Source organism: Micromesistius poutassou, assembly GCF_964030765.1.
Source record: "Micromesistius poutassou genome assembly, chromosome: 7".
In the NCBI taxonomy this organism is placed as follows: domain Eukaryota; kingdom Metazoa; phylum Chordata; class Actinopteri; order Gadiformes; family Gadidae; genus Micromesistius; species Micromesistius poutassou.
In genome coordinates, this window is record NC_140277.1 from 3,074,326 (window position 1) to 3,100,352 (window position 26,027).

General features: G+C 49.9%; 1 protein-coding gene across 1 annotated transcript in view; it reads right to left on the reverse strand.

Moving 5' to 3' along the window:
• arid4b (AT-rich interaction domain 4B) overlaps positions 1–26,027 on the reverse strand; it is a 40,825-nt gene that overhangs the window by 2,216 nt on the left and 12,582 nt on the right. The window contains exons 4-24 of the mRNA XM_084470248.1: positions 23,147–23,212; positions 22,624–22,714; positions 22,085–22,164; positions 21,169–21,260; positions 18,837–18,978; positions 17,627–17,706; positions 13,162–13,238; positions 11,068–11,219; positions 10,896–10,968; positions 10,445–10,539; positions 10,227–10,324; positions 9,686–9,878; positions 9,205–9,461; positions 6,021–6,206; positions 4,812–4,896; positions 4,421–4,559; positions 2,841–4,142; positions 2,615–2,728; positions 2,052–2,282; positions 1,391–1,537; positions 693–831 (exon numbers count right to left, since the gene is read on the reverse strand). Coding sequence (XP_084326374.1) covers positions 693–831; positions 1,391–1,537; positions 2,052–2,282; positions 2,615–2,728; positions 2,841–4,142; positions 4,421–4,559; positions 4,812–4,896; positions 6,021–6,206; positions 9,205–9,461; positions 9,686–9,878; positions 10,227–10,324; positions 10,445–10,539; positions 10,896–10,968; positions 11,068–11,219; positions 13,162–13,238; positions 17,627–17,706; positions 18,837–18,978; positions 21,169–21,260; positions 22,085–22,164; positions 22,624–22,714; positions 23,147–23,212 — 3,839 coding nt within the window. The remainder of the gene's footprint in view (positions 1–692; positions 832–1,390; positions 1,538–2,051; positions 2,283–2,614; positions 2,729–2,840; positions 4,143–4,420; positions 4,560–4,811; positions 4,897–6,020; positions 6,207–9,204; positions 9,462–9,685; positions 9,879–10,226; positions 10,325–10,444; positions 10,540–10,895; positions 10,969–11,067; positions 11,220–13,161; positions 13,239–17,626; positions 17,707–18,836; positions 18,979–21,168; positions 21,261–22,084; positions 22,165–22,623; positions 22,715–23,146; positions 23,213–26,027) is intronic.

A 26,027-nucleotide genomic window follows, 5' to 3' on the forward strand; every position in this document is an offset into this window, starting at 1 on the left:
ATCTGTGTTTTCTGGGACAAATTCTTTCCCCTGACACAATCTTCAGAAAAGTGCACTTGAGTGCAGTTAGCTTGCCGAGGAAACAGTTGTCGATAGAAAATAGTGCTTGTTTCGTTCTAGTTAGTTTGTGTTCGATTTGCTTGTTTTTTTTTTGTCTCTGGTCTGGTTTTGTGCCGCAGCGGTTACAGTATGTTGGTGGTCTTGTCTGTCCTCGTTGGAGAGGGGGTGGGGGCTGTGGGAGAGCAAGAGGCCAGGGAGGGGTGGAGAGGTCGGAGTGGGGGGGAGAGAGGTGGAGGAGGTGCAAGTGGTAGTAGCGGAGGAGGTGGAGGAGGTAGCGGTGGTGGAGGAGGAGGAAGAGGTCTTCGCAGTGGAGGAAGAGGAAAAGGTGGTGTAGCGGAGAAGGAGGTGGAAGAGGTGGAGGAGGGGTGTTGGTGGCGGAGGAGGAAGAGGAGAAGGTGGTGGTAGAGGTGGATGAAGAGGTGGAGGAGAAGGGGGGGGTGGTAGCGGTGGAGAAGGAGTAGAAAGAGGTGGAGGAGGGGGTTGGTAGCGGTGGAGGTGGTGGAGGAGGAGGAAGAGGTGTTAACCGTGGAGGAAGAGGAGGAGGAGGAGGAGGAGGAGGTGGTGGAACCGGGGGGGTGCTGGTTAAGTGCTAAGTGCGGCGGCGGTGGCGGTGAGCCGGTGCGTCCTGTCACCTGCACTCCACGGAAACCCCAGAGTTCTGCGAGGACGAGGAGGACACGGGCGGGTCCGCCAGCGTGAGCATGACCGCCGCCGTCAGCGAGCTGGAGGACGGCGAGGACGACGAGGACGACGACGACGCCGCCACCGTGCCTGCGAGGAAAAAGGACAGAGTCACGACGGCGAAGGGCGAGTGCTTCATCTACATTCACATTCAGGGCAGTCGCTTTTATCCAAAGCGACTTAATAACAACGGTTAATACACACATTCACACACCGACGGCAGAGTCGACCACGCAGGGCGACAGCCAGCTCGTTGGGAGCGGTTAGGTGTCTCGCTCAGGGACACCGCGGCACTCCGCTAGGAGGAGCCGGGGATCGAACTAGCAACCTACCGGTTACAAGTCAACCCACTCTACCGCCTGAGCGTTGCCGAAGCCACTCTCTGGACTATGCCGGTGAGCAGGGTCACGGGCTGTTACCCTGATCAATGCTTGCGACCACACTGAATGAGGAGTAGCAGTCTGCCCCTGGTTACACATCATTAGGCAGTCTGTTCTTATATATACACACACACACAGGATCTTAATGTCACCGTTCAACTATTAAAATGACTATTTAAATTTTTTATCAAGGGATTTCTGTAGCTTATAAGTCAGCAATGTCCTGAGACTCCCTATGTGGCTTTAGCTTTGAAGGAGGTGGCACTCACTTTCCCGCTCTTTCTTCTTCATGCGTTTCCGGCGGCGGTCGATGGAGGCCACCTCAGACTTGAGGGAGAGGTAGTGGTTCCTGATGTCCTGCAGCTTCTCCTGCAGGAAGGAGATGCGCTCCAGGCTGTTCATCTTCTCCAGGTCCGCTGGGAGAAGGAAAGGAGAGCACACTCGGTGGTTAGTGATGATGCTGCTGACTCCCGAGTCCCGTCTGATACAGAATGATAGCGGTGAGTGGATGTGTTCAAAGTGTGCAGCAGGGAGAGGAAGAAGTTTTAGGTTTGCTGTGATAATAACGAGGTTGTCACCTCAAACAGGCACATCTTTAAATCGTATGGAATAAATGTATCAGTGTATATTCTGGCGCCAGCGGCCATGCAGGTATTGCAGAAACCGAGAGGCAATGCATTATTCATGATGAAGTTTTGGGTCATAAACATTAAAAGTTTTACATCCAGAGTTACACATCCATCAATGTTTTTCCCTATTGTACCAATATGTCAAAACTAAAAGAAAAAACTACTACTATCCGCAATAAATAAAAAAAAAGCAGATCAAGAAATACACAAATACAAAAACAAACAAATCAAAAACGTACACAAATACACAAACAAATCAAAAACGTTCACAAATACACAAACAAACCAATCAAAGACGTACACATCTGGAAGCTCCACTTGTAGACGCGGGGCGTGCGGCCGTGGTGGTCCCGGTGGTGCAGGTGGTCCGGCTCCCCGTGCTTCTGGTACTTATGGCTGGACGGGGGGGTCCTCCCGGGACACTTGGGGGAGACGGCCGCCGCCTTCAGCTCCGGGTGGGGGAGGCTCTTCAGGGCGGGGGGCTTGGACACGCCCTCCGCCAGGGACAGGTCCTCGCTGTCGCTGCTGTGGGCTGAGGAAAGCGGGGGGGGGGGGGGGGGTCAAAGGTCAAGGTTCAAGTGTCGGTCTTCACCACAACATGGCAATCCCTTTCGGGGATAACAAATACCCATGTGGAAAACATTCACACTTTCATTATACACTATCTACACTTTCCACTGCGGATTTTGATTACTTACTTTCAACCCAAAAAACTTTTGTTCAACGACAGAAACAGATTTTGCTGGGGCAGCAGTTACTGTAAAGCTCGGCAGCATTCTGTGGAGCTGTAATACTTTATAGCAATAAATGAGCATGCAGGGGAACACTGGGAAGGAGTATTGGTAGGGCTGTGCTCTTTCTTACCTGCTTTCCTGTTCTTTTTGGGAGGCACTCCGAGGCTCTTGCGGTTGGGTTTCTGTTTCTTAGCGGGGATCATCACCGGCGGCTCCTTCTGCCGTTTCTGACTCGCAGTCAGACCTGGAGGGACACCGCATGAGGACGGTGGTTAGGGATTAGGTAGAGCACACACACACAGATACAGACAGATAAAAAGATGAGGACACACACACACACACACAGCTTTGGGTACCTTTGGGTTTCTGCTCGCTGTCCTGCTGGCTACTGCTGCTCAGCTCCAGGCTGCAGTCACTGTGGCAGGAGGGGCTGGCCTGGAAGGCCTTGGTGGGGGAGCCGGCCCCGTCCTCCTGGGCCAGATCCTGGAGCTCTCCGCCCAGGCTCTCCACCTCCACTGTGCTGCTGTCCGTCTCGCTGCGGCCCCCCGTCGCCTCCTCTGTGGGTGCGGGTCCCGGCGGCGGCGGGGCGGCGGCCGAGGAGGTGGACTCCGATGGAAGGGCGGGGTCCACGGCGGGGGGCGGGGACGGAGGCCGCGCCTGGCCCGGGTCCTCCGAGGGGAGGCCCCGGGCCGCCGAGGGGGACTCGGGCGTGGTGGGTGGCGTGTTGAGCACCGAGTTGCTGCCGCTGCTGGGGAACTCCTGCCGCAGCTTGTCGTGGTCCGTCGGCTCCTCCGAGGCCTCGTCCCCGGGGCCGCTGTCTTGCCGCTGCCTCCGCCGCGCCGCTGCCTCCTCCTCCTCTTCCTCCTCCTCCTCCTCTCGGGGCTCTTCCTGGTCCGACGGCCGCGTCGGGTCGGGAGGAGGGGGCGGCGAGTTGGCCGCCTCAGTGTCCGAGTCGGAGAACAGCTCCTTCAGTGTCTTCTTGGGCCACTGGGCCTGGATGCTGGACCACACGTCCTTCTGGCCCTTGGTGCGCACGGCGGGCTTCTCTTCCGCGCCCGCCGACGCCTTGGCCCTCTTCTCGGGAATGTCCCAGAACGCCGTGGGTCGGCCGGCTTTGGTCTTCTCCTTCGTCCCGTTGTACTTCTTGGAGGGCGAGCCTTTGGTCTTCGTCTGGCCGTGCTCGCCGTCCTCCGTGCGCGACTCAGAGTTCCCCGCTCCCTCGTCGTCGGTGCTGCTGTCGGACGAGGCTCGCCTCTCCTCCCCGGCGCAGTCTCCCCCTCTCTCCTCCTTCCTGGGGGAGGCCCCCGGGAGCCAGTCGGCGCTCCGGGTGTTCCGGGTCTTGGCTTTGGTCGGGCTCTTCAGGGATCCCTCAGATTTCCTCTTCCTGGTGGCCTTCTCGCCCTCGGGGTCTGGCTGGCTGCGCCGCTTCCCCTCCTTCCCGTCTGAACCGTCCGGGCTGACCGGCTCGTGGTTCTTCCCGGACAGCGACGGGGGCTTGGCCTCTTCCGACAGACTCCCGCTCTCCCACCGCTCCGACGGCTTGTGGGGGTCCAGCGGGCCTTTCCGCTGGCCCCGTCGGTAGCCCGGCCGGTCGTCTTCGTTCCCCTCGTCTCCCTCCTCGTCCTCCCGCTCGCTGTCGTCTGTCGACCTCTCCGAGGCTGTTTGGAAACATAAGGGATGAAATGAAGGATGAACAATAGCAGAATACCTTTTAGCCAAACTGTTAACCCTTTGAGACTGACTGTGATTAAGGGCTATACAAACTAAATCAAATTGAACTGAACAGTTTGAAGCTGCAGAAAATACAAGACAACACTTTTGCAAGTGTGCACAGAAACCGCAGACTCCCAGATGCTGCTGGCCTGCAGGACTTAGGGAATAGAGGTCACTTCTAAAGACCTGACCAGAGACTGGACCGGAGTCCCTTTGTGCTCACCGTCCTCCATCTTGTAAAAGGTGTCGGGGCCCGAGCCGGACCGGGGCGAGGGGGGGATGCGGTTGTTGTTGGGGGAGGGGCCAAGGTCCTCTCTCTCCCGGAGCCTCTCCAGTCGGTTGTGGTCCACCTCCGATTTGTTCTGTTTGGGTTCACACCAGTCAATGACATGCTGGTTTCAGAGTACTCACACACACATACACACACACACACAGACAAACAGACACACTGACGGACACACAGACGGACACACAGATGGACACACAGCCCCACACAGAAAGACAGACAGACACACCTAGAAAGACACACACACACAAACAAACAGCACGACAGAAAGACAGTCAACAGACCGATAGACAGACAGACAGACAGAGACACACAGACAGACGCATACCTTTATTTTTTTGCGATGTTTGATTTTTGGTACATTCTTATTGGCAGGCCGGATAATCTTGTCTGCTTTTACCCACTCATCATATCTAAATGGAAAAGAAAAAAAAAAGGAAGAAAAGAAAAAAAAACACGTCACCATCTTGATACGAAAGAAAAAACAAAAAACAAAACAAAAGACAAGCACAGAAGCAGCCACCACACGGTCCACCACAGAGAGCAGCGCAGCCACCGCCCCCACATCGGACCCCGCCCTGCTGCGGTGACTCAGTGAGCACCGGCAGCGGCCAAGGCCACGGGCGCCGGGGCGGAGAAAAGCAAGCCTTTACGATGACCAAAAGGAAAGTACAGAGAATTATGAGGAACCAACAACCACACACAGTCCAAGAGAAGGCCCCGCCTACAACCGAGAGTGCCACCATTGTCATGTGAAGGGAACGGGTGTGTCACTGACAGCACACACACACACACACACACACACGCACGCACGCACGCGTGTGCACACACACACACGACAGACACAATGCAGAGTACATCCCTCTGAGCTATAGGAGAGTGCTAGTGGGACACGCTACGACATTAAGGCTGTGGCGCGCACACACACACACACACACACACACACACACACACACACAAAACAAAGTTAACTCTAGTCTGGCTAGGAAGCAGGAGAAGCTAAACCCCCGTGTCTTTGGTTCCCTAGCGCTCGTCTTAATGCCGTTAACCCGTAGCCACTGGGAGGTGGGGGAGCATGGGTGGTATGGGGGGAGACAATTGGGAGGTAGAGGTGGGTGTAGCGACCCTTGGCTTGTCAGAGTGACTGTACAAAAATTGAATGAAAAATTGTGCACGCTATGTGCATACTTTAAAGTACTTTAAAGTAACGACTCAAGTCTGTAGACTTCTGGGAGACAGACACTAGGGGTCTCGGGGCAGCATAAATGAGCTAAAAGGGGAGGAACGCTATATCCTGTTGCCGCCACTAGGTGGATCTTTGCGGCCCCCCCATTCAGATTACTGACGTGGGGCACAGGATCCTAGTATCAGTAAGGGAGGGGGTGTAACTGCACCGGGCTATGGGGGATACCCACAAAGAGGCGATGACTGCAGCGTTAGAACACTTGTTGTTTGGGTGGGTGGGGGGGGGGGGGGGGGGGGTCGCTAATAGGGTGAATACAGACGTTAAAGTGATTCTCCCCGAGTGCTGTCTTACCTGATGTTCCAGCCACAGTAGTGCACCAGGTAGAGCACCTCTCCCCCCTCCACGTCTGCCTCTTTCACAGTGGCCTCGTACGTCTTCAGATTGCGGCCTCGCCCATACCTCACCTGCACCTTCATCCCCGGGGGGTAACACTCAAACTCCTCCCCTTCCTCCTCCCCCTCCTGACTGCTGACATCCCTGCAAGAAAGACAGTTCAGCACTTCTCCCGCCCTGCTAGGCTACCGCCAGGTCCACAGCACACCCCCCTGCCAGCACACCCTCCTGCCACCTCCCCCCACCCCCCCCCCCCCCCCCACCTCCTCCTGCTCCTCCTCCCACCTCCTCCCCCCTGACAGCTCCTCAGATAAACCCCCCTTCTCTTGATAAACTCCACCTTCTCCCCCAGCTGCTGTTCAATAACTTAACAATCCCCTTAATAGCCCCCACCCCCCCCCACAGCCCCTTGACAACACAGTATAGTATTAACAGTTTCCTCCTCAGCTAGACATGAATGACTCAAACACTTGAGGGCTCTCCTCCGCTCATGCTGTCTGCAGTCCGTTACTCTGCGTCTGAGCTACGACCGCAGCGCTCCGTTACAGGAAGCAGTCCGGTAAACAAACACTTTATTAGCTGAACAAACTAGCTCCATACTCCCCTGACACACAAAACAACAAATAAAATTCAATCATATTGTGTGTGAGAATATGAAATGCTGTCTAGGACTACATCTGCACACACACACACACACACGCAGTGAACACTTTGTGTACTCTCCATCACACACACCCCACCACACACAGACACACGCTTAGGGGTGGGATCAGAGGGAGGCAGCGTGGCCACAAGGTGGAGCTGAAGAGGGGGTTGTGATGTGGAGAGTTAATCAAAGCCAGAGAGCCACGCTTGGATTTGAAAGGGAGACGAAGGGATTCCGAGCCAGGGTCCGGAGAGGACAGAGCAGCACAGCACAGCTCAGCATAGCTCGGCAGGCAAGCACAGCAGCGTTAAGCAAGCCTTCAGCGGGAGAGAATGCATAGAGTCGCACGCGTTGCTCCTGTCGGGCCCGCTATTACAACCTTGTAAAACGCAGCGCAAGCACTCCCTGATGCCTCGGCACCGTGTACCAGCCCCGACAGAGGGCTGGCGCCGCCTCGTCGTCTCCACAAGTCAGACATGCCCCGCTGAATAGCGGCATTCAAGTGCGGGAGTGGATCCCGTCTACTACCAGAGGATGATTAACACAGTGACCTAGGGAAAGTGTTGAGCCGTCACATTACCGCACACAGTATGTATTGAGATCGGAGCCAAGCTGTGTTGTATGGAGCTGTTCCCGTGCCAACAGATCCAAGTCCCTTCAACAATCGTCACATTGTTTCTGCTGAACCCGGGTAGTACCGGTGAATACAAGTGCATGGAAGACAAGAGATCTAGTAGTAAATACCAACACAGTCACAAGACTTAGTCAATCAAAGCTAAAACGTTGTTAAATATTCCTGAAGAATTTTAAAAAGCTGATTCATCTCAGTCATAATAATTGGAAACCGTCCAGCGTGCCGTGTCTCGTGGGTGTGCAAGATCATCACATTTGGAAAGGCAAATCTAGCTTTTGAAGAAAGGAAACACAGCATAATGATGTGATTAACAATGCCTTCGACACACACGCACGCACACACACACCCCCACACGCCTTTTGTACTCTTCTGCAATTACACAAAACACTAGCAGCCCCCAGCTACTTCAGTCTGTTAAGTGAATGAACAACCGATCCCTTGCCATCCATTCATGAAAAACCGCTCCTTTAAGACCAATACCAAAGCTCCTCTACAATCTACACACAGCTTGGCTCATCCAGACCTCCAGCAGTAGTACACACAGATTGTGAAAGATGATCATCTCCCCAAGGCCAAGTCGATTCACAAACAACAGCAACTTTGCCCTGCATCCTAAAACCATCAGTCTCAACTCAATGCACCCACGACAAAGCTTATGTTCTACGTAACGCACATCACACCTAACACAGCTACACATCAAGAGACATAAAAATATGTACGAGCAAGAGCCAGAGAGAGAGAGAGTGACAGAGACAGACCGAGAGAGAGACAGAGACTGAGGGAGAGACAGACAGAAACACATTCACATAGCAGTGCTACGGAGAGCCAAAACCATCAAGAGCACGGCCAGGTCTCAGTGGCCACGTCTAGAGCAGAACGATGCCAATGTCAAACAATAGAATCCAAACCGTACAGAAGAGAGAGAGAGAGAGAGAGAGAGAGAGAGAGAGAGAGAGAGAGAGAGAGAGAGAGAGAGAGAGAGAGAGAGAGAGAGAGAGAGAGAGACTACAGTTAAGAAAGAAAGCCACACAAGGAAGTAGCGACAGGAGGGATTTGGAGCGCTCCACAGGCCGCAGCGTACTGAGCTGTTAGGGACCAGGGTACGGATACTGGGGGCGGTGTGAGAGCATGGTGTTAGAGGACAGGAACAGGGCAGCTCAGGCAGAGGAAGGGCGACCCTGGCTCTCTGTTCAGAGTGGGTGGCAAAGCAGCAGGGGTAACGGTCAACCTCCAGACGCCTCAGCTTCCAGGGGTGTGTCTGTGATGCCGACCGTATGCACCATAGGAACACAGAGTCTGTTCTCATTGCATAAGTGTTTCAGTCTAGGGTGCGTGTGAGCAATAAGATTTATTTTAATACCATTAGGATATAAACAAATCGTATGCCGTGAGACGAGATGTACGGGTGGCCCAACGGAATTTTTGGAAACAAGAAATAAAGTACATTCCAATATTCCAGTGAGGATCCAATAAAAAGTTTTTTTTTAATCTTAACTTTATTTTAACAATCATTGCCAATCGTTATCAGTTCAAACTGGAGCAACAGCAAATTGAGAACTGAATTGCACATTACTTTGGAGTTTGTGACCGCCAACACATTTAGAATTATCTGTGAACTCCTCATGGACCTCAGAAGTCCTCCTAGATGACTCTTAAGAGCCCCTCTGGGATGGACTCACTACCTTCAGCCTCATATCGGGTCAGAGAGGTCTAAAATACCCTGCATCATAGAGCAGTCTATAGCGTGTGTGAACCTGTTTATGTGGGGGTGTGTGTGTGTGTTTCTTTGCATGTGTGCGTGCGTGCGTATTCGCGCAGCTCTACCTGTGGGATGAGGAACCGCGCCGTTCGGGACCACCTACCCAGTATTCTCCTTGTGTCCCTGCTGCTCCGCAGGCTCCAGCTTCACGCTGGCCTCCCCCTCCAACCGCGCCCCCGACGGGCCCTCCTCCGCGTCGCCCAGACGTGACGCTTCCTCCTCTTCCTCTTCGTTGTCGTCACCGTCATCATCGTCGCCCGCATCGTCATTGTCATCCGCGGTGGAATTCCCCAAGGACTTCCGGTCCGTCTTTGTCGATTCCGGTTCCGTTTTGTACCGGCCTGATTCAGACTTCTCCTCCTGCGGGACCAGGGGTTCTTGTCACATGTGTATTGTACCTCCCACAATGCATCTCTCTCGACACTAACCCTGAGTAGTAGTACAGTAGCGTTCCTTACCACTAGAGCGGATGGAATATAATTACAACAGAGTATCTCTGATCAGGCGCTTCTTAGGAAACAACCAGGGGTCAGGGTGCCTAGTACACACTTTGTTTACCTAGTTTGGATAACATTAAGTTGTACCTTGCAGGGGGCCGGCTGCGGGCCCCTGGACTCCTGGTCGGGCGTGGGCTCCTCCGCGGGGCTGGAGGCCGGGGGGGCGGCAGGCCCCACCTCCGTCTCCGTCTTGCCCTCCGCCTTGGGCTGCTTCAGGGGGAGGTCCATGCGGAAGGTGATGGCGGTGGAGGTGCAGTACTCCTCGAACCCGTTCAGGTATCTGCAGAGGAGCACATGTGGCACGTCTCAGCTAATCGCACAGGACACCACTCACAGTCCGTGAGCAGAGGCTCATGGTCTTACTGCTTGTGTGACATTGTGCAGGTGTATGCACGATTATTAACAGATGATCTGCTGTGGGTGGTGTTCATAAAGAAAGTAGATATATACGAGCAAGAGCCAGACAGAGACACGGACAGAGAGAGACCTAGACTGAGCAAGAGACAGAGACAGTCAGAGAGAGAGCGACAAAGACAGACAAGGCTTGTGTGACATCGTGCAGGTGTATGCCAACAGATTATCCGGTGGTGTCAATAAAGAAAGTGGATTCTGCTCAGCCAATACTTACTTGCGGTAGGCGCATTTGACATTGTAGCCTGCGGCTGAATTGAGCACGGGGATTCCCAGATCCTGATAGACCTGCTTCCAGACTGAGCCGCTCTCGATCTGCAGAGACAGAAGGAGGGGAAAAGGGGCAAAGTGATTACACTCTAAATCGGTGAGGGTTGGAAGGGAGAAAAGTGAAAAGCTGAACAGATGTGCGGGACTGCGAGACGGGTAACTCACACTGTCGAAGCCGCCCAGTTTGTGCACCAGCCGGTAGAGCTTGAAGAGGTTGAGGTTTCTGTAGCCCAGGACAGGCCTCTTGTTGATTGGAGTTCCTGGGGTAGAACGAGACATAGGCAGGGTTTAGATGAAGCTACGGTACTTCCTCCATGTGGAGCTTGTACTATAGAGCAACAACTATAGAGCTTGTACATCACAATTCATGCGATTTTTTATTGGCCATTTTGTGATGCCGAGAGAGAGAGAAAGAGGAAGAGAGAAAGAAAAAAAAAAGCCCCATAACGAAAAACAATCTCACAATGAATTACAATAACATTCCTATGCTCCTATATTTTCCGAAATGGCGGCCGTCACGATACATATTACTACACTAGTAACAAAAGTAAAAGTCCTCGAGTAGTACTCGGACGCCCCGCGCCTCAGTGATCAGCGCTGGCCTGTCTGCCCTCACCTCGGTCCTCCATGAACTTGTAGAGCTGCTGCAGGAAGTTCTCCCTCTCCCCAGGGAATGGCTCCACTTCCTCCTGCACACAGGAACGCAAACACAGTGTCAAATAAAAACAAACACCGTCGACTGCCGGTGGGGGGCGGCCGTAGGGTCCACCGAGGGCTGATTAACGTACCTCCTCCTCCTCACTGCTGGCGTCCTCCTCCTGCTCCTCCTCCTCCTCCTCGTCCTCCTCGTCTTCACTGCTGGAGCTCTCCTCCTTCACCTCCGTCCGCCAGGAGCTGGGCACCACCTGCCGCCGCTGGAACTCCAGCGCCGCGTCCAGCGCTGCGGGGGAACACACGCCGAGCGGTCACACTCAGGTCCTCAGAGGAGGCGCTGCCTCAACACAATGGCTGCCAGGGGCGGTCGCCTGGCAACAGCGCTTATGTAACCACAACAAGTGTGGGATTCGTTGACCTGTTTATTGTTTGGTTTTCGTTCTCCTTCGAGTTAAAGCGACCGGCTTCTTGGCCACGTAAACACAGCGGGTGGGCATGTGGGTGGGTGGAGTACAGTGGGTGGGGGTGGCGACAATAGGCTAGTGCCGGTGTCCTTGCTTGATAATCGACCCGTGTCCTGGCCCATGGCACGGCCACGGTGTTTGGAGATGAAACAGCTATAAAACGGCTAATTACATCAGCACTCTGATTAAACTGATTTATCAATCCATAATTATTTTTGCTTAAACATGCATGAAATAAGATTGAACCCATAAACATGAGACTACTGTTGTTGAAGACAACGCTAGACAGGTGGTAGTAAATGCAAAGTCCAGGTGTAGAAATCGATAAAAGCTTTTAAGAAAACAAAAAGGGGAAAACTGTGCAGTCCCTCTGTGGGAAGGTTAAGCAGCTATCTGGGGACATGTTCGCATGGAGAAAAACAAAATGTTTTAATTGCAGATGAAAGATGCCTGGAGGCACTGCTTCCCCTGACAATTGGGCAACCAATCCAACCCCAGTTCAAAAGGCATTATAAATAATAATATACATATATTACATAAGGGCTACGGGGATACCCTGCGTACATAATGTATGCCTGGCTACCATGTTACATTTGATATTAAAAGCACCAAAAGCCTGCTGCAAGGGAAGGTTTAGCTGAATGAACAGCCTCTTTCTTTCTGTACTATCAAGTAATTTTGCAGAAACGTTAATAGGGGTCAGGCCTGAGACCAAGGACACCTCTGAGTAGAATACTGATATAAAAGCATCAAGCCGTCTTCATATAGCTCAGGTGGGATGATCCCAACTAGACTAACATAATGATCTCAGGAACTGTTGTTTGTTTTTTCTGCCTGCAGCCTTTCTCCATGGATAACATGTGTAGACAAATGCTGTACAAATCCATAGGAGGAAGTTTCCCGCCCAGGATAAACATGTCACTGACGTCAAACAGGTGACACTATCTGTTTGAGCGAGTGCTTAACGACTAAACATGTTACTGTTTTACAACCGATGTCTGTAGATATAATGGCCATGGAACAGCATTGAAGCATACAGGGAAGGGTCACACAGCTTGCACAGGGGGAAATCAAAGTTTTCAAAAACAATTTACACCAGCAGGGGGCGATCAATAGGTTTTTCCATAGACAACCATTACAATCCATGCAGCGAAACATCCCATTTAAAATGACAATTATTTTAAATTTTTGATAAATATTTACCATTGTTTGTTTCATAGAAATAGTCGTATTTAATTTGAGCTAATTCTACATTTAATATTTGTATTTTAAAAATCCACATGTTGATATACTGTATATAGAATAGCTTGACAGTGCTTTTTTTATCATTGACATTGCAGGCCATGCAATGTAGATATATTTGAATGGAAGATTAATAGAGCGCTGTGTTAGTTTATTTACTCAACGTGTACTTGTATCAATAAAGACATTGAAAAACATTAAACACTTCCATTCAATTGGGTGTAACATTGGTAGTATGGCTCACACAAAAACGTTTCTACTGGCGTTTTCATTCCAATTTTACCCAGAATCCCCCAGGTCATTCCAGGGAACATTCCGGGCCCTATCGTACTCGTGCACACACATTGGATTCAAATGCAGACAATGGAAACACATGGAGCCACTGAGTCTGGTTTAACGGAGGACTTCTGTTTCCTTGTAATTGGTTTAGGGAGCTTGTTTTGTATTGGAATGAGGCCGACATGAGAACCGTCAAAGGGAACTGGGGTACACACGAGCACGGTACAAGGGGAGAACACTCACCTGGTTTGAGCCCCGCGTCAGCCTTCGGGGGAGAGTCACAGTTCATCTCCCGCACGTCCTTCCGTAACACCATGCAACTGCAAAACACACACACACAGGAATTATACAAGTGCAAACGCTCACAAAGATGTAACAAAGTAGACCTTGAAGTAACCAAGCCTACTTCCAGAAGAACAGAATCATCACACACACACACACACACACACACAAGCGGGCGCACACAGACTACACACTCTCTCACACGTACACAGACACACAGACTACACTCTCTCTCACTCTCTCATGTGAACAAGGTTACGTTATCAAAAATGTCTTGTCTCTCCTTCAGGCCTGCATTTGTTACTTCCTGGATGTGACTTTAGGTATCGGCATAATTTTGTATGATCTGAATTAAACTGAATACACTGCCAGTGCCTTTGACCACTAGGGTCTCATTACTGTTGTGGCATGCTGCCCACGTCTGCGAATTCTGACCACAAACACAATATGGCTTTCTTTGTGATACCAAACTGCAAGCTCCATGAAAGGACTTGTTCAAAGACAGAGGCGAGTAACAGCTTGTAGCGCCCGGCCTCTACACACGGGTCCGGCCGGTGAGCCCTCTCCAGACAGATGGCTCCACTGCTTCCTCATCACGCTCCCTCCGAACCCAGAGAGAACAACAACTTCCCCCCATCTGTCTCTAGGCCACAGCAGCGGTGTGTGGCAACCCAGCGATGAAGATGAAGTTAGCTGATGGAGACGAAGGCTAAATGGAGAAATGCGTTTAAAGCCTCACAGGCAGGGGTAATTCTTCTTGTGATGACTACCAGGAATGCAGGCATAAGGAGACACTGTTCACACCCCCCCCCCCCCATCCCGGCTAACATCCCCAGCAATCAGACAACTGTCAGCAATCAGAGGTGCTCCAGAACGAGCCCCACCACAGGTCCTAGTCTAACAGTATCAAGAGCCTCATCTCTGAGGGGCCGCGCTGCGTGCCACGGAGAAGGACCTCCCCGGTCTTAAGCAAACAGTCAGTACTCATGACCAGGATTAACATCGTGTCATTGTAACAGTGGCAGAGTGCTGTGTGGCTCAAGTAAATACGCAAAATAGATTCCTCTTTCTATGCTCCGCTGCTGGAATCTGCTTTGTTTTCATTCTTTTTAAATACCCGTTTAGAGAATCACCAGCCAAGTAAAAGACTCATCATTATATTTCACACATCAGACAGTAATGTTGTGCTGCAACTAATCAACAAGGCTATATATTTGGCCTGTGGGAGCATCTTTTTACAGCTAAGCTTGTAAAAACAAGATTGTATAGGCTCTGCTTCTACCCGTCTGTACCTATTCAATGTTGATAGCTTGATGCAATTAGCCAAGTCTGCTTTGTCGATGCTCCAGAGTAGGACGATAAATATCATTAAGAATCCAACACTGATTTGCTGGAGTCCTCATGTGTTTCCAAAGTATCTCCAGTTTCAGCCAAATATTCTATTTTCAGCACTTCTGATTCAGTCAGCCCCGAAACAATTACCATCATCCCACCACATCAGCACCATTATGTTCACGTTTCAGTTTCACATATGTGGTTGATCATAATATCCGTTGAACAGAATTCCAGATATCAGTTTTTTTCAGATTTGGAAGATATGGTTAATCCAACTCAAGTTGTAGTGTCTATACAGTGTTCACATGTCTATATCATGTCTATAAAGACTGTTTACACTGGTCCCTATTGTCACTTAGTCTGCTCCAGATCATCCTGGTAAAGTTTTAAGACATTGATTACAGAGACCGCAGCGATGGAAATCAACGGCGGGTGTTTCTGCATCATCGCAGAAATGGATCGTGTCAATTGTTGGGTTTGTACCATTTTAGATCTGCTGTGGGCTCAATAGTAAACATGACCCACAAATAAGGAAGTAAGCCATTCTATCTTTACTTCCCCAGAACGCAGTCATTGAAGATCAGTGGAAATCCACTGGGGGCAGTCGAGAAATAAACAAATCTAATTATAAATATATATTCAATTGAATATAAACGGCGTTGAACAGACTTAAACGCCGACCAGGAAAATGAATTTGCTCGGTGCTTGTAAAGTAGATCGGCCCTGCAGGACAGAACCTGCTTTCCTAACAAATGTCTGCTGGGCCCCATTGTTTCTGACAGGAAGCTGCCAGCAGGATCAACCGCAATCACACCAGCTAACAAGTGGGAGCAATCACACAGAGCCGCGGCTCAGGAAGAGGCTTATGTAACGGACTTCTGCTCAAAGGAATCACAGCGTCTGAACCCTAAGTGTTTTAAAGGAGCCATCACTCACTGAGATAAAGTACGCTAATGAAAAAAGATGATCAAGTGTTGTCTGGGTGGGTAAAAGAAACAGACAGAATTTACTCCTGGGCTGTAAACTCTGCATCTCTGCCTGATGTGAAAATTGTTGATAAATCGTGCAAAGCAGAGGAGCCTGTAGGGCTGTCAGAACGCCAAGCCCTGGATTAATGTGCTCCTGAGTCCAAATCAAATAATGATCGTATCAATTGGTTGAGGATCAAGTTTGGTAAAATGTAAGAAGAAAAAAGGGAGTGTTTCCAGTTGCAGCGAGAAATCTCCAAATAGTACTTTCACTTATTAACATTTAAGGTTTAAAAGATAAAGCAGAGACCACCCTCATATCAGATGATATTCGAGGAGGGACTAATCTGTTGCTGAAGCTACAAAACGAATACCAAATCTCCCAATAGTAAATTCAACCAAAGTGTGAGAACAACAACACTATGAACGAAACCAATTCCAAACCCTATTCCTCAACATATACAAGTTTGAAGACGTAAACAATATACGTTTGTTTATGTCGGCACAACGACTTTATTTGATTCCTGGTGTCACCATCACAACAATACTTAAGCAAAGCAGTGCAAGTTGATTAAGTCACTCAAGTCACTTCAACGGCTCAAAGTGGTCATACAAGTGCCACAAACACTAAACAGGGCTAGTAAAAACATCTTTATTTCAATGGAACCTGAGCTCCTTTAAACAGGCAGTTTGCGCTGCATTTATCACCTCTAGGCCTGCTTCAACAAAGCAAACTGTGTTTTCCACCCACTGTGCGACCGGGACACATATAGGATAACGCTAGACGTAGTGGCGGAGAACAATTCCTACTCAAACCAATCCACACAGCGCTATCTTAAGAACCTTGAAATGTTCAAGAAAAAAATGAAATGCCGCAGTCGATAGAAAAACAAGTCAAAGGGCAATGCTTTATTTGGCAAGGCTCTCTCTTTCTACCCACAGGATAAAAATAAGAGTAGGAAATAAATAAATAAATCGATCCTCTCTTATCTCAGTCCAGAGGACGCCAGAGCCATTTCCATTTAGAAAAGCAAAAGGTTTAAAATATGACATACAACCTGGCATCTCAATTCACACACACACACACACACACACACACACACACACACACCCCCCCCCCCCCCCCCCTCCAGGAATGAATGAGGGCTGCAGTTTCCATCGGGTCAAATTATCTTCCTCTGCCTTATCACTCCCGTCTGACCCCTCCCCTGCCCGCCCCCAGCCGGTGGTAGTAACACCCGTGTCCAGAGTCAGCTGCCGGCCCCTCAGATAGGTCAGTGGTTTCCATGCCGATGCGCTGCATGGGTATCCATTCAAGGCCAAACAAATCTCAGAAAACGTTGGGCACGGCACCTGAGAGCAGGAAGCCACTTATTGGGGCCGGTTGCGGGGCCCTTGGTTTTGTTACCCACCCTATCCACGCGTGCATGTGTGTAGTCCGTGATTGGCCACGCTGGTGGACTTCAGTTCATAAACCAGGAGTGAGGAGGTGCACCGTGGGAACACCCATTACTCCTCTCCTTGCTGGAGACTTGGCCTCCAGATGACGTCTCACTGAGAACTAATGGAGGGCCAGAGGCTGGTTAACCCCTTCCGTCCAGTGACAGATGGAAGCAGAGAGGAGTCCTCCACTCTCACACACCAGAGGGGGCGAGACGCGTGGCAGGCTGCTCAGAGTGCTTTACGGCTGCTCCACGTCTCCTCCCAGAAAGCCCTTCAGGGTTCACCCGATCACAGAGCTACACACCACTTTGTGGAGCAACATATTGATTTAACAGGTTGAGGCAGAACGGCGGCAACAAAAACAGTGCCCGCGTTTAAGGACTGTACAAATAAAACAAGAGTTGAATAACAGCTCGCTGACGCACATACTGCAAACACACCAAAAATGCGATACAATGCGAATTGCTGCAGTCCTTTTCACAAATGCACACAGACACCAGCAGACACACACACACACACACACACACACACACACACACACACACACACACACACACACACACACACACACACACACACACACACACACACACACACACACACACACACACACACACACACACACACACACACACACACGGCTGAAAGCAGGGCTGTTTGAAATGGTGTGGATGACTCACAATTTGCCATCCTTGAAGGAGCGGACAAAGATGTTGTCCTTCTTCACATTCATGTCTTCATGGCAGTCCGGTGAGATAACCTTGTGGTGGTTTTGGGGGGGGGGGGAAGATAAGGAACATATAGTCAAGAAAGTAATCTGCACTTTAGATACTTTGTGTGTGCACATGCATGCGTGCAGGACTGAGGGGCTCTCAGAGTATGATAACGCCTAAGGGTGATACAACCCAAATGTCATACTGATGTCTTGCAAGCTATGCTGTCTGCAGATATCGCCTTGCCGATATCGAGAGCTGAATTCCTGCAGACTTAACCATTTCTCTCTCCTGGATCGCCTGCATAAACTCTCTCCTTCTGCTAGCACCGTGCTCTCTCTAGTTCTCTCTCATCTCTGGCTCATTCAAATCTCCTCCACACTCCCTCTGCCTGATTGCCCCACAGCCAGTGATGATGTAAACAAAATAAGGCACGACTTTTCCACGGCGATACGGTTACGCCTGGCTGCCACCAGGAGGCAGCACTGACTACAGTGGGCAGCGGTGGGACGTCGGTGGTGGGGAACGCAGAACAACAAGGCGAGGGAGGCGGGTCCCTGCTGACTACACAGGGAGAGTTAAAGGGACAGGGGCCTCCCCACCTCTAACCCAATGAATCCCCTGCGCTACATGTGTCGTCTTGTAAACAAACAACGGCGGCCACTTCTTCGCTTGCCAACGAGCCCGGGAGTGCGAGGGAGGGTGACAGATGAAGTAGAGGGACGGATTGATCACGCTCGCTCCAAGGACATGTTTGTTGCCATAAATCCTCAGGGAAAAAGTCAGTGCTTCACACACCACTCTGCTCTTTAGAGTAGTAAAGTTGCTCATACCCATACGCAAGCAGGTATCTGCAGGCGTCTCATCCCTATAAATGATCAATTATCTGACACAGCAGTACAGCAGCCGTCGGTTTAAAGGCCACCGTAGTCAGAGAAGGCTACATGTGATATTTGTGGAGTGTGTATACTGTGAGATGCACTGCTAGTGTTGCTTTGTAACAGGCGTGGGGGAGGAAGTAAGGGAGGGGGGGGTGAAAGAGAGAGAGGGAGAGAGAGAGAGAGCCAGAGCCAGAGCAAGAGCAAGAGAGAGCAAGAGAGAGAGCAAGAGAGAGAGAGCAAGAGAGAGAAAACGAGAGATTGAGAGTTTGAGAGGGAGAGTGAGAGGGAGATCTCACCAGTGCTGGGTACCACGTGGTTTTCTTCTTGTCACCGGCGGTGGCTCCCTCCACACACACCACTTTGCCAAACAGCTCTTCATTCTGCTGCTGTTCATTCTCTTCCTCCTCGCTGGACGATGAGGACGACTGTTCTTCTTGACTGCAGGAAGGAAACCAAAAAAGGTCAACTGGACGATACGTAAAAAAATAAATAACGGGTGCCATGATGTGAAGCTGGGCTGGGCTGGGCATGACCGGGCCCCTGTTCAACCCCACCAACGCGTCAACACCAAGAACTGCTGTTGATGGTTAACCCCAGCCGGAGAAGTGCTGCCTGTGTGTCGGACATGATTCAATCCAAACCAGCCTATTGATTGGGGCTGTCACAACACTGCTGCGGCTGCTTGTTGATGCAGTTCCCGCCTGCTTACGTGGAAACATTCCACAAGTCATATCCGAGGGGTATATTGCCTCATCAAACGAGGAGCAAGGGGACTAATCTTGCAAAAACAACCTTCTCAATGGAAGATGAAATGGAAATGCCTGGCTTATCTTTGAGATCAGACCGTAAGCTCCTTCTTTATTCAAACCATCTAGTGCTTTAGCGCAATCCTACCTCTCAGGTCTGACAGCACCTTTCACACTGCCCTCCCTCTGATGTGGCCACTAGACAGGCATGCTGTACTTTACCAAAGAGCTTCAATAGGCAGTCACCGAGGAGCAGAGCTTTGGTTCTGCCATGTTTCCTACCCGTGGAATGCTCAGTCGGACTCAGATGCTAGCGCAATTTCTATCTTTGCAGAAGAAAAGCGAATGAAACTCAAACACTTTCCTCCAGCATTCCTTATGTTTTCTGTTTGTGTGGTTTGTTTACCCATATGATGAAGTGTGCATTATTTATACTGGAAAGATTGCTTGAATTGCAAAGAAAGCACACGTAAACCATAAATCGGTTTGAACTATACATATCTAATAATTTACTCTGGTTCCAACATGTTTTGACTATACATTCTGATAACCTCACAAAAAACTGATCTCAGCCAGACTTCTGCAACTGTAGTACTCGCTAGTCTCCAATTAAATTCAACATCAATGGAATGCACACACTATCCTCAAAGCAGAGTCTGGACTAGACACAGGCGTCTCAAACATAACAGTAAAAGGTAGTAAAACATGAAAACGTTCACCAGGTTTCTCCTTCTCCGTCTCAGTGTCTCTCAAAGCATGGCAGAGAATGATAGAGAGAATGTGAGTGAGGGAGAGAATGAAAAGCGATAAAAACACGAGAGTGAGAGACTGGAGGAAAACAAGAGTGGAGCAGGGAGCCTGAGAGCAGGAGTGAGAGCCCTCTATTTATGCTTCACCGGGCCGGCTGCAAGCACAGTTCACATCTTACACAACGCCTGGAGGCAATCAGAATCAGTAAATCAGCCAGGCTGTTTCTACTACTACCACCACAACCTTTACCAGAGCAACAAGAGCAGAAAGCTTTGATTCACACGTGTAACACTTGGAGCACACCAATCAAATAAAATATACAAATTAATATCCACACTCTTAAATGATCAAAACCACGAGTTCAACCAAAACACTAACCTAAGCACTAACAGTAATGAAAGTAATGAATAAATCCATAAGTAAGGCAAAGGACAGGAGGACTACAAAACCAAACAAATAACACTGGGCTCGGTCACACAAGTGAAACTAAAGTGGGCCAAGTCCTCACAGGCAGGGAGCGGGTCGGGAGGCTAATACACATCTGGAGCGGCTCCAAGTCAAACGTACACCAACCGTGGGGAGCGTCATATTGATGTTTCTCTTGGAGCCATTAGGGAGGGGAAGGGGGTGACGCTGGTAAATCAGATCCTGTACCACAGAGGACCCTTCTTTATACCTGGAGGAGCCTCCATTATCCTCCACAAAAACAACGATCAGAAACAACCATCGGAATGAGAGTGGTAGGTAAAAAGCCAAAACTCAAGCCGTAGGCCCCCAGGCAGGGTGCTGTGGCCACGCTACACAGGCAAGGCTTCCATTCTGGCTCTGGCGCCCGAATAGGTCGCAGGAGGAAGTGAGCGTGGACTCCATCTCCTATGTGCCTTCGCGGGCCAATTGTGACGCAGAGGGCCGAGAGAGAGACAATATAAGAGAGGGATCGGGAGAGAGTGAGAGAAAGAAGAGAGAGGAGAAGGAGAGAAGAGCAGGAGAGAAAGAGAGAGGGAGTGACAGAGAAAAGAGTGACCCGAGGAGATTTGGTTTTCCCTCTACTCAGTTAAAACAGACAATGACCCACGCACTACAACTCCCATCAGCCACCGGGAGCGCTACGGGAAGGATGGAGGACACTTACACAGGGTTGGAGCGCCGGCCGCGGTTGCCCTTCTTGCCGATGACAGGCGTGCCGAAGTGCTCGGGGTTGGTGAGTGGTAACCGGTCCAGGGTCTGCGGGGGAGAGACAGACGGGAGACCATTAACGGGAGACAGTTAGCGCTCGCAGGATCAAATTAAAACCAACACGAGCAGGGGGAGGAACACGATATATTGTACGACGGGGTAATTAAGAAGTGTGCAGTGCTGGATGTTATCAAGGGCGAGTGCCTTAACCCGGCCTGACGTTGATTGCTTTTTATAGGGGGGCTTTGTTGCCGTGCTTTGACAAGTCTCAATTGGCTATCCATTTGTATCGCCCTCCTAGCCTTCCCAGTAGAAGGAACTCCTGCTAGGGGGTTTGGCGGGAGTTTATCCCTGCCTGTCCAAAGGGCTTAGAGTGGGGATGTGTGTTGTCCAAACCCATCTCGACATAAGCCGCGGAAGCACCCACACGAGATTGTAATTGTGATAAATGGTACTAAACTGAACTATATTGTCTTGACTTACCCCCCAAAACAGTTTACACCGACCCCAAACACTAGTTTACACCGATATCGCAAATATCACGTGAGTGCCGGTAAATTCACGTGCAGTTTAACCACAATACCGTGATATGGGGTCCTTCCTTTACAGTCTTTTAAATGTAAACAGTGGTTTGATTCAAGTGACAAAAGTGTGCATAATGTGTGGATAATGCCTTTTTTAAACAAAGTTGTAGTTTAAATTCAAGCTGCAATATGGGATCCTTCCTTTACAGCATATTAACGTAAACAGTGGTTTGTTTGAAGGGACAAACGTGTGCACAATGTGCCTGTGGGTACTAAGGATAATTCCCTTCTTAAACAAAGTGGTGGATGCGTGTAGAAGCGCAGGACGAAGACGTGAGCGGGACTCGCCTCGCTCTCTGCAAAGTGCCGTGCTCCTTTCAGGCACAGAGAGGACCGCCGCAGGGTCTTCTCGTCCCCGTCGTCAAACACTGCGGAGATGGGGGAGAGCAATTGTAAGCCGCGCTGCTGTATGTAGGCCAGGAGTCCGTGCAAACACACACGCACACACCACGCAGACAAACACACACACGCACACCACGCAGACAAACACGCACGCACACACCACACGGACAAACACATCAACACAGAGTACACGGCCACACTCATTCTCCCCTCTCTGTAACACAGACTTCTGGTTTCACGATGAGACAGACGATAACACATTTTTGCAGCTTCCCCCCCAGACTGGGGAAGATCCTGCACAACAGCATGTGACCTTAGAGCTGGGTAAGCACTTCAAGGACGCCCCTCAAAAAAACAGAACAGCGGAAAGTAAGGGGGGGGGTAACCATTTAAGCCAGATGCCAAAAATAAAATCATCGTACAAAGATGAGCAGTGGTTAAGGACTGTGTGTGTGTCTGCGTGCGTGTCAAGACAGTGAACTCACCAACAGTGTAAATACTAGCATCGGTCAGCTTATTGATGGTAGCCTCCTGGTAGACCCCCTCCTGGTTCTTCACTTCCACAACGGCCCCCACCTGGAGGAACAGAATGGGACCAGTACTGAGCTGTAGTTCATAGTCATGTAGTCACATAACTAGCGATGGGCTGGCTCTGAATCGGGTCTGAATCTACTGTATCGGGTTCACCAAATATCTATTAAGCAGGGTAATTAAAAAAAACAGGCAAGCTGCACACACGTCGATCACTGAATAGAATCAGGGCAGAAAGGTTCTACTTGACAAATTGCCATTCGTTCAATATGCCCTGAATATAACCCTTCTTGTGAAATTGATCAGTCGAAATACAAGCAATTTTCTGTGTTCACACGTCCAGCAGATGCTGTAAATGCAATCCATTTTTCATACACTTCTACTCCCACTCAAATCCTATTTTAGATTTTTTCTTTTGTTTAAAGGAAGAGCTACATTCTTTGAAAGAAATACATATACACGATCGAATAGGCTTACCTTCAGAGGCCCTTTGATGTGCTCATCCTGTACCTCGGCGGTCGACAGATCAGGCTTAAAGGTCACCTAGGAGAGAGAGGAGAGGGGGGCTCATGAGCAACAGGAGTAAGTTGAAGTTAAAAGAGAAAGAGCTCCCATATGAGAAGGCCTCCGGGGCTGTGTAGGTTAAACCCCCTCAGCCTGGGTAGCATGCGGTCCCTGCCTCCACTACCACCCCATTGGCTGGATTTATGACTGGGGGTGTCCACAATGGACTGCTCTGCCACTCCTCTCCCATCCCCCCTTTTCCCCTTGATGAGCAAAAGCAGTTGAGAAATAGAGATGGTCGTGGGGGGTAGTGAAAACAAAAAGAGAAAAACACAACATGAAAAGTAGCCTGCATAGCTGCAATGGATAGCTGACTGGAGGTGTCCACAATAGACTGCTGAAAACCCTCTCCCCCTCTCTCCCCCTCGATGACTGATAGAAGTTGAGGAATAGAGACGGTTGTGGGAGGAGGTAAAAACAAAAACAGAAAAACACAACATGAAAAATAGCCTGCATAACTGCAAAGGGAGAATGTCTTGGTTCTGTTACTCTGTTGTGAATGTTTAAAGGGCTAGAGTGTGACTCTCCCTCCATCCCGGGAGTTCACTCCCCACCCTCACAGAGGCTCTGTGAGGCCTAGTAGATCCTAATCTCATCACGCCGGGAGTAATCTAGCATCCACAACATGATGAACTACACCACCACAGCAGAGGAGTCGGAAGTTCTTACCACATGATGGAAAAAAAGGGCAGACATGGACATGAACCCAAAGTGTGTGCCTAGGCTTGTATTTGGCTTATGCATAAGCAGAACACAAGCCTAGAGCAAACATTGGTTTTACCCACTCTAAAATTCTCTTCCCCCACCTTGTATATTGAATAGAAAATTCCCATTCTGTGTATTTCTCTTTTTAAAGACATTTATTCTGTTTAGGAGTCTATACAGGAAGAATGCACAGGCTGCCTAGGTGGGACACTAAATACTTTACTGCACTCACTGGGGATGTAATTGAGTGAGGAACACCTTCTTAGTAAGTGTTCCCTTTGGATGGTCACATAATAGTAGTGCTAAGCCAGAGTATATTCGGATATTCTTTTAAAAAGTCGCAATAACATATGGCCGCATTCTTACAGTCGCAATACAAATAGTGTCGGCATACAATAATTGTCGTATCGTGAGGTATCTTCCAAATCGTATCCCTACCAATGACCTCACCGTACTTGGTGATAACCTCAACCCACTAAACTAGTGTACGGGTGAGTTTCTGCTGAGTTAGTGTGCGCTCCACCCTGTGCGGTACGACTGGGACGGGCCACGTTTCCTCCTGGGTGCTGCTGGGTAAATGAAAGCACAAACTGCCAGCCGTGTATCCCTTTCATGTCCCACGCTCTCACTCAGGATCATTTCCAGCAGAGCAGCGCAGAGGAGCCGAGCTAAGTAAAGCTTGTGTGTCTCTGCTCTTGTCTGTAAAGAAAAACAAGCCCGCTGGCATCAAAAACCAGACAGCCCTCCATCTCCCTCTGCTCCTCTTCATCATCCTCCTCCTCCTCCTCCTCTCAACTCCTCTTTCTGAATCGTGCAACAGCAGAAGAAGCACGGGCTAAGGTCTCACTGTACGAGATCAGTTGGGGTGGAGGGGGGGGGGGGGTAAAAAGAGGAACACAACTGGCAGGAGGGTAATAACAAAACACCTCTGCAAAGATAAGGAGACGCCTCAGCTTTCAGGTCATAAAAGACAAAGCAGGAAGGGAAAGGTTACATAAAAACTGGCCCTCTCCACAGCTTCTGAGATAATTGCATTCTCGCGCCACAGATGAGAGGAATTCCCCATCTTGCTCAGGGACCGGTAAAAAGCCTCTCCTCTGCAAGACAAAAGGTAGGAGGAGGGCAGAGGAGAGAGAGAGAGCGAGAGTGAGAGCGAGAGAGAGAAGCCTGGTGTGGCTCACCAAAAGCACTGGCTGAAGACTTGTCTATAACACCAGGCTATTGTAAAGCCACGGCTCGGCAGCTCAACCGCGTGAGGCCAAATTAAAACCGGGCTTTCTTCAACCTATACAAGGGCATGACAGCTTGGATGTAGCAAAGCAAAGGATCCTGCAACATTGAGTCCAGACATGGAGAAAATGGACATCACACTACATCACACTTGTATTCTCATTTGTAGATTATTTCAGGGATTCTTCAGAACAGAGGTGATTAAAGAACACCATTACAGAACATCCGATGTGAACCTGTGGTTAAACTGAAGGGAAAACTAATTTCCTCCTCCACAGACCTGACCCTAGTGTCGCTAACCTCCATGCACTCCATGAGGATACTGCACTGTGGAGGCCAGGGATTACCTATGCAAACATTCTGGGGGTAATACCAGGTCGTGCAAGCCAGGGTTTTGTCAGGGAGGGCTTTTTACAAATGTGTTGGGCGGGTATTTTAACCACTCATTAGGCGTAATGCCACGACATGAAAATTCTCCCGACCAACTCCAATGTGCCCACATCGTCAGATTAATGAACCAAAGTAAGTGAGAGAGAGAGAGAGAGAGAGAGAGAGAGAGAGAGAGAGAGAGAGAGAGAGAGAGAGAGAGAGAGAGAGAGAGAGAGAGAGAGAGAGAGAGAGAGAGAGAGAGAGAGAGAGAGAGAGACTCTTGGTATAGTGGAATATCTGAAATCACAACAACCCACAACTAATTGCAATGATTCAATGGTTATGGTTGTGTAACACAGTGTGCGATTAGTGTGTTTACTCAATACGTGACAACCCCCCCATACTGTCTTTTCCCATAAGCCATTAGTGTAGGTCCCAGTGAATGTGCCATTAGGCTAATTTCAACACAGACCCGCAGACCTGTGATCTT